We start from the raw sequence: 8,214 nt of genomic DNA, 5'->3' as shown, positions 1-8,214 counted from the left end.
TTAACGTCCCAGGCAATTTTTGCTCTCCTATATTTGGACTCCCGTTCACCTGTAAATATATGTATAGGTTGTACTATACGGTTGTGTTCTGGACGGTGTCCAATGGTCTCCCAAATATGGTGTACCGTTCAAATGTAAATATAGATTACAACAAATGCATCCGATAAAATTTTGAGATAGCCATTTTGTTCAAAATATTCCAAAGGCCATATAACAATGCCTACAAAGTTGACACAACCCCTCAGGTCCCGAGAGCAAGGGTTGTCACTTATGCCCCGGGGCATATATATAGTTTTTATGGAAGGGCTGGTCGTATAATCTTTAGAGGAGGCTCATTTGATTGGAAATTGAAAGTTCTAGTTCCGTTATAAGAGTCAAAAGTGATTGAAGTGCAGCCTGCAGAAAACAAATTTCTAAAAGAATATTATGATGGTAGCAATTACTATACTTGTAAGCAGGTTTAAATAGTGAACCGATCGTCTTTTCATTTGGAAATTTCGAGTGAAGTATGCTATCTAACATAAAACCAGTCATCAGTTAATGCAAACCTTTACGAGGTGGGAAAAATAAAACACTAATTCCGAGAACCTCAGAGGGTTATCCATTTTAGTGCCCCTACGATGTTCCAGTTACCGGCTAGTGCTGGAGAAAAGATACCTTCGGGCATCAAGCACTTTCTAGTAATTTTCAAGAATTTTTAGTATTGAAATGAAAATAAAGTTTCCATTATTAACGATTCAGCTTTGTATTCGAAGGAATTTTTTAGCTTGGTGTTTTTTTTTCAAAACTTTTTTTTGCTTTCCACTTGCAAAGGTGACAGGATAGGAAAGTATTTCAGAGGGTGGTTTTAAGCACCAGAGTATGAGGATTTTCAATTATGGAGATTTCAGTGGTAGAACTTTTATGGTTTCAAGCCTTTATACTCCAGATATGACACTAAAATTGGATTTTGGCAAGCGGCTCTTTTTCGGCTCTTTTTAAAAGTTCCCACAATTTTTTCCAGAAATATACTTTTAATATTAAATCAAATAATTGTTGTCATTCCAAAATCAGCAATAAATGCAAGTTTTTCTTCTAATATAGGTTTTTCTTAAAATGTCTCTAATAAGATTTTAGCTACTATATACTTTCTTTGTACTAGGTCACAGCTATGTCCGCAGCCATAACTTTCATGTTTGCTCGTTTCCTGGGCATGAACAGTTCTGAATAAGGTTGAATGAGGGTTGAGTTGCTCGAGGGTTAAGTTTTACGAAGTTCAGTTGCTCGAGTGCCTAATTAAACAGAGTTTGAAATTTCAGCTGAACGGGGGTTGGGCTTGGCGAGGGTTCAGTTAAAGGGGGGTTTATTTGCACAGAGGTTAAGTTGCATAAGGGTTCATTTCAAAGGGGTTTAGCTGCACGAGGGTTCAGTTCCATGGGGGCTCAGTTACCTGGAGGCTCAGTAGCACGGCGATTCATTTGCACTTTTGGTCAAATGCACGAGGGTTTAGTAGCGAGGGGTTCAGTTACGCGAGGGTTCAGTTGCTGAGGAACCTACAAAAAGTGTTGGTTCAGAAAATATTTTTATTAAAAAAAAAGCCTTGAGGAGGACCCAAAAATAGATAACAAGTTAATGGCCTTTTAAGCTTGCTTCAGGCGAGGGAGACATCAGGATTTTAGAAGTGTCTTGGTGGGGCATGACCCAAAATCGGTTGCAAACTACTGTTTTAGAATATAACAATGGAGGTAGATATTTCTGAAGAATGAACCACGGGACGAGGAGTAAAGACAAGGCGCACCTACAAGCGAAGCTTATAAAAAAATACCGTGAAAAAACTTCAGGTTTCTTTTGGTGACTGGGGGGGGGGGGTTGAGTGTAATGAAGCTTTAAAATAATTTTTGAAAGAATGACTGTCACAAAACTTGTTGCTCGCAGGTATTTTGGCCGTATACCTTTATAACTAAAGTCGTTGCTTTCTAGCAGATAGCACATTGTTGCTATGTCCTCTCCTTCTGAATTCAAAACTTTTAATTTTGATTCAAATGAGTCAACTTTTCAACAACTCTGGTTATGCACGATCACCCCCTGAAGAGGCAAAAAGAAAAAGAGGAGGCAGGCATGTTATGTCACCTTCACTAAAATTTTAGACCTTTTATTTCTGATCTAATGAGTCCTCTTGTGATTTCTTACGACCTCTGACTTGATATGGGCACCCCTGAATTCGAAAACAAAGAGGAAGAAGATGCTATTATATTACCTGTAAGTTATTAAAATTCGATTTCCTCAATCTTCGATTGAAGGTGCTGTTAGCCTTCGGTTAAATGCTTTAGACACTTATGTATCAAACACTTGCCTCAGAATTTGTATATTGAGTAATAATTGATATTTTGCAGCACAGACTGGCAAAATACGCCCTATTTGCCATGATCCAATCACTTATTACAGTAAAAAGGTACTAGAATTTTGATTTTCATTCTTATGGTCCCTCTTCCAATATTTTACAGCCATTGAGTCCATACAGTCAACCCGTGGGGGGGGGAAATTACAATAAAAAAGGAGACATATCAGTTCTACTTGGCCAAAAATGATGTTTTCATTATTGTATAAGGTGTTATTACTTAATTAACTCAAGGGCGTACATTTCCTGTCAACTAAAACTCATTTTTTAGGGATTTTAAATCTTACTTGCAATCCTCAGTTATTCCATCTCATAGCAAAAAGTTATTGTTCGGTAAAATTTCAATTCAAAATTCAATTTCTAAAATTATGTTACACGGAAACAGGTTTAAAATTATGTTTCTCTAAAAACAAGTTTTTTGTTTTTTACATGAATTGCTCTTTACTACAATGCTGCTAAAGATGCAATTTTTTCTCCATTTCTACAATAAATGGAAATAATGTTCGATTACTTCATACTGCTTTTCTGAAGTAGGCTAGTAATGCTTCAAGTCAGGCACGTTCGTACCCTTTTTTAGATGGGAGGGTGGAATAAGTTTGTAAATTTTTTTGTAACTCGGAGAAGAAGTGCCCAGGAAATTCTGGAAAATTTATGATTTTGGGAAGAGGGCCCGAGCCCTAATTGGCTAAATATTAAACTAAGTATCTCGTTTAACCAATGGAAAAAATTTCATTGGTTAAAGTTTGAAGATTCGTGGGCTAGTAATTTGATGACACTTTTTTAGTTTGACATTTCCCCTTAGTTGCTTGTGTTCCTTGAAATTGCGGTTTAATTTCCTACGGTAAAAGAAAATGAGAATCAAACCGAGATTAAAGAAGAACATGTTTGTCCAGTGTTTGAAACTTTAATATGCACATTGTTGAGACTTGTCGCCTATACAATTTTCCAAGCCTTAAAATTATTAGGGAAGATATTGAGATAGAGCTTGGAAACACCTTACCCAGCACAATTTTAAATCTGAATTCATTCCTGAAAGTTTCATTCCTGCTTTCCAATTATTTCTTGAAAGAGTAAAAGGCCCCTCATTTAGGTTTTGAATTTTTCAGGGAGGGACAAAGGTATTTGTCTAGAATCCAGTAGTCACTCGATAAGTTAAGTTTCGTTAATGCTAATGAAATAAAACAAAATAGGATGAAAATATAATAGTTTAGAAACAAATTTGGGCTATTTATTTACACATTAGGGGGGTGGGGGTATAAAGTATAGCATATATTAAATACGTAGCCTAACATAGACTAACCTAACCTAGGTACCTTTTAGTATCCCTAAACCCCAAAAACCTAAAATTTAAATCTTTGTCACGGAGTGAGCAACACCTCACAAGTCAGCAGAATCCTGTTTTTTATTAGCATCTCGGTCTTTCTCGATTCACGGGACTACTGAATTCTACACAAGTATCGGGAGAAATTACTAGAGAACAACTGATATCTGCTTTTTCCTAATTAGTATTTTTCCCTTTTGTTAAACACCTTAAAATGTTGAAAACTGAATAGGATTCACAGCCCCCCTCCCCTCCCGAGTTTCCCCACAAGTGACCGCCTTGGACCTAATATTCTATTCCAGTACTGGGATATGTAAGGCACAGACCAAAATCGCAATATAGCAATAACAATATAGCCTAGAGTTTTTACCTGTATATAAATTGTCAACTGAAGAAAGTGTCAGCTTTAGCGGCTCAAAAAACCTATCTTTCATATCCTGCTTCGTCAAATCACCAAAAATAGTGAAAGATATAACTTTATCTGACCTCGGCGGGCCATCACATTCAAGGTGGATATTCAGAAAATCTCGAACCCTGATTAAATGCAGACTGTACAATTCAGGGTTTAAAGTAAAATCAGTTGTGTTCGTCACTTTAACGTAAATTTTACTTTCACCATATCTAGTTAAGCCAATAATAACCCCAACTGCGACAAAACATAAAATTGAGAGCAATCTTTGTCTGTTTATAACAATATAATTCCTTTTATATCCATCCATATTCCATGGATAAGAACTAAGAAGTCACTAAAGGCTAACCAGGTTTACAAACTAGTTTTTGTTGTCATAGGCGGAGGGATGTTTTATTTTGTGTATGTATATATTTGCAATTAACAGAAAGGTTTCCGGACTGATATTGGTGAAAAGACAACGTTTGAATGGGTTTGAAAAGTGAAGTCAGGCCCCGTAATGGAAATTACCTCAGGCCATTAATATATTACAGATATATGCCCGATAAAAAATTACTTTTTTCAATAAAAAAAACCTCATCATTTTTGTTTTAAGACGAATCTTTGATGTTAAAAACTAGGCTATGGATGGCAGATGACAGAGAGAAAACGGTAATAATCCTAAATACTTCTCCAAAGGTCCTAACCGCGTCTAACTGTCTGTAGGGCCGAGATTTTGTTAAGCTTTCAATATTACGAACAAAAAAATATGCATTTTTGTTGGAAAATTGGTTCAAATTAGATAAACATTTGATTCACATTCAAATGTTAAGTGTCTCTTAATAATCAGTAATCAGCCATCATCAGTGGGAGACCCAAAATGTGTATGAAGTGGGAGGGGGGCATTCTATAAATTTGCTTATCTTTTTTGTCGATAGATTCGTCAAGTAGGCCAAAATTAAAGATTGGTAGAGCAGTATTTTGAATCTAACTAGACTAGGAGTTATTTTCATTAAAATTCAGCTCAAAAGAAGCATCATTGAACAATTTGACAGATTTCAAAGTTTTCTGTTGTGGTTATCGCCTTGGTTGAAATATTTGCCAACACACGATATGTTTTACTTATGCTGTGAATGTTTACCCTCCATATGACAGGTCATGGACTCGCTAAACTGCTCCAATGGCAACCGAAAGGGACCCGTCACCAAGGAAGACTAACGAAAACGCTACATAGCACGTAGGAACGTGACAGAAGATCCACCCAGAAGAGTGTCATCCCAGAGTGGGAGGACATCTACGCAGCAGTCCACTTGAGGGAAGATTGGAGGCTAGTCACTGACACCCTGTGTGCCTTTGGAGGCACTGGAGGTACTAAGGTCTAAGATTGTTTAAAGTTTTTACCAAAACTGCTTTGGAAGGTCCCTGTGGTGCTGGGAAAATTTAATAATAGGCCCTTTGTCTTTTAGAATGTCAGCCAACACTGAGGTTTGTAAAATGACACTTATGGTGTCGAACGTCCTTTACATACTTTTATAAAAGTGAGGTTCTAATTCTAAACAAAGGTTTTTTTGCTTAGGAAAGTGGCTGACTTAGATGAATATTCTTTCACGGATCTTTCAAGAGCTCTAAGACATAAAGTAAGCAAATTATGCTTCTTAAATTTAAATTGTTTGCATACTCTCGGACCCAGAAATCTCAAAACCTTAAAAATGCATTCATTTTCCTAGAAAATTTATATTTAACCAAAAATTCGTGCCCATTTTCCTAGCCTATAAGAACTTTGCCTTTCAATGTACCTTTATTTTCAATAGCCTTCACTATGGTCGTTAAAAATCTATCCTTCCCTATTTTATTCAGCTTACAGCTTTCACAATTTCCTCAGGTTGAGAAACAGAGCACCATCTTCATTATGCTTCTTTGGTCATGCCACCCAGAAACCACCATAATATCACAGTCATTTCTAATTAAAACATACACAAAAATCTCCCTAAATCTTGCTAATTTTTAACAAATTCAGTAAGAATCCGAGTAAATCCTCATCCATTATCAAAATTGTTGTAGACCCTAGTCGATGTCTCAAAATTTTTCAAAGTGTCTGCATTTCCGTTAAAAATCACTTTCTTCCTTGCTAGGTAGTAGTTTGCTGTGTACTTTGTTCTCCGACCAGCTGTAGCCATTATTTCTTCAATTCCAGCCCCTCCTGAGTAGTAAGGCCAATTTAACTACAAGCGTGCCCTGCCTAGGGCCTCTCTAATTACAAATGCACCCATCCTGGGGTCTCTATGTTTCCAATGGCACCCATCCTGGGGTCTTTGTCTTTCCAATGGCACCCACCCTGGGGCCTCTGTCTGTACAAGCGCACCCTGTCCGAGTGGGTTCCAGGTAAGAGCGTGCCCAATCTGGAGGCTCCAGTTATAAAATCAAAGCACGTCTACCCTGGAGGGTTCCAGGTACAAGCGCACCAACCCTGGAGGATTTCAGGTGCAAGCACACCTACCCGATGCCTCTATCTTTCCGGATTTACCAGGGGAAATTAAGTCCTGGTCCTCCTTGCCAAATTCTATTTGTACTGATTTACTAGGGAAAAGTACGTCCAGGTCCTACTCGATGCCTCTATCTGTGATGATTTACCGTGCAGTCAATCAGAAAACTGAAAGGTTAGCAGTGGAGCATCTATATATTTGACGATTGATTTAATGTCCTTGGTAAAAGCCTGTCAAAGTGGAGCATCAGTCTGCTCTAATTACAAAAAACCTTTTAGACCGGTTTCTGGACCAAATGTTGCATGGGATACTGAGGGTAAGCCATATAAGGAAACCTGAATGGAAATTGAGAATGGAGCTAGATTTTTAATGGAGCGAGAACAACTGGTATCCACTTTTTCTTCATTAGTATTTTTCCCTTTTGGTACACACCTTGAAATGTTGGAAACTGAATATGATTCTAAACCACCCCCCCCTCCCGAGTTTCCCCACAAGTGACCGCCTTGGACCTAATATTCTATTCCAGTACTGGGATATGTAAGGCACAGACCAAAATCGCAATATAGCAATAACAATATAGCCTAGAGTTTTTACCTGTATATAAATTGTCAACTGAAGAAAGTGTCAGCTTTAGCGGCTCAAAAAACCTATCTTTCATATCCTGCTTCGTCAAATTACCAAAAATAGTGAAAGATATAATTTTATCTGACTTCGGCGGGCCATCACATTCAAGGTGGATATTCAGAAAATCTCGAACCCTGATTAAATGCAGACTGTATAATTCAGGGTTTAAATTAAAATCAGTTGTGTTCGTCACTTTAACGTAAATTTTACTTTCACCGTATCTAATTAAGTCAATAATAGCCCCAACTGCGACAAAACATAAAATTGAGAGCAATCTTTGTCTGTTTATAACAATATAATTCCTTTTATATCCATCCATATTCCATGGATAAGAACTAAGAAATCACTAAAGGCTGACCGGGTTTACAAGTTAGTTTTTGTTGTCATAGGCGGAGGGATGTTTTATTTTGTGTATTAATTTTAAAAAAACAAAGTTTTTCCGAGGGTTTTAAAGAGCAAAGTTGAACCTTAAAACCGACAAAAATTATTACTTCACAGCCTATATAATATATATTAATATAACTGGAGAAATTAAACAAACTAATTATGTTTCCCTATGCTTTTATGATTATACATAACTAGCGCTTTACTGAAAACACAAAAGTCAAGTATAAAAAACAGGATTATTGATTTAAGATTCAAAAGTGAGTATGTAGCCTGACAACTCTAAACGAATCTATAAGACTCTTCATAGTCTTACACCAGTTGTGACATTAGTAACTTTCATTATACAATTAAAATTATCTTAAAAACACAAGCGTAAAATTAAATATTTTTTTAGTAACCACGAAGTAATTGAACAGCATGCAGAAATATTGGATTGATTTATCAAGCAGCATTTTGCTCTCACCAGCTATAATATCAATAGTGGGTAATATACTGTCTTAAATTGTAAGAAATATGCTTTAGTATCACTTGGAATGCAGATCAAATAAGATATAATATGAACTCTGGAAATCCGATTATTTCTTTCTATACAAGAGTGAATTTCAAGCTATGATACAAATTCTAAAGCTAGTCT

At 36.6% G+C, this 8,214-nt stretch overlaps 1 protein-coding gene across 1 annotated transcript in view; it reads right to left on the bottom strand.

The window, feature by feature from the left end:
* The window catches only part of LOC148941539 (uncharacterized), a 79,644-nt gene extending 75,212 nt beyond the window's left edge, over positions 1-4,432 (bottom strand). The window contains exon 1 of the mRNA XM_089104192.1: positions 4,069-4,432. Coding sequence (XP_088960318.1) covers positions 4,069-4,417 — 349 coding nt within the window. The 5' untranslated portion in view covers positions 4,418-4,432. The remainder of the gene's footprint in view (positions 1-4,068) is intronic.
* Between the last annotated feature and the right edge of the window lie 3,782 nt (positions 4,433-8,214).

Source organism: Artemia sp. Qi Xiang Cuo, chromosome 18 (assembly GCF_049724085.1).
Source record: "Artemia sp. Qi Xiang Cuo chromosome 18, ASM4972408v1, whole genome shotgun sequence".
In the NCBI taxonomy this organism is placed as follows: domain Eukaryota; kingdom Metazoa; phylum Arthropoda; class Branchiopoda; order Anostraca; family Artemiidae; genus Artemia; species Artemia sp. Qi Xiang Cuo.
The sequence above is the reverse complement of the archived record's forward strand: the minus strand, read 5'-3'. Positions and strand labels throughout refer to the sequence as shown.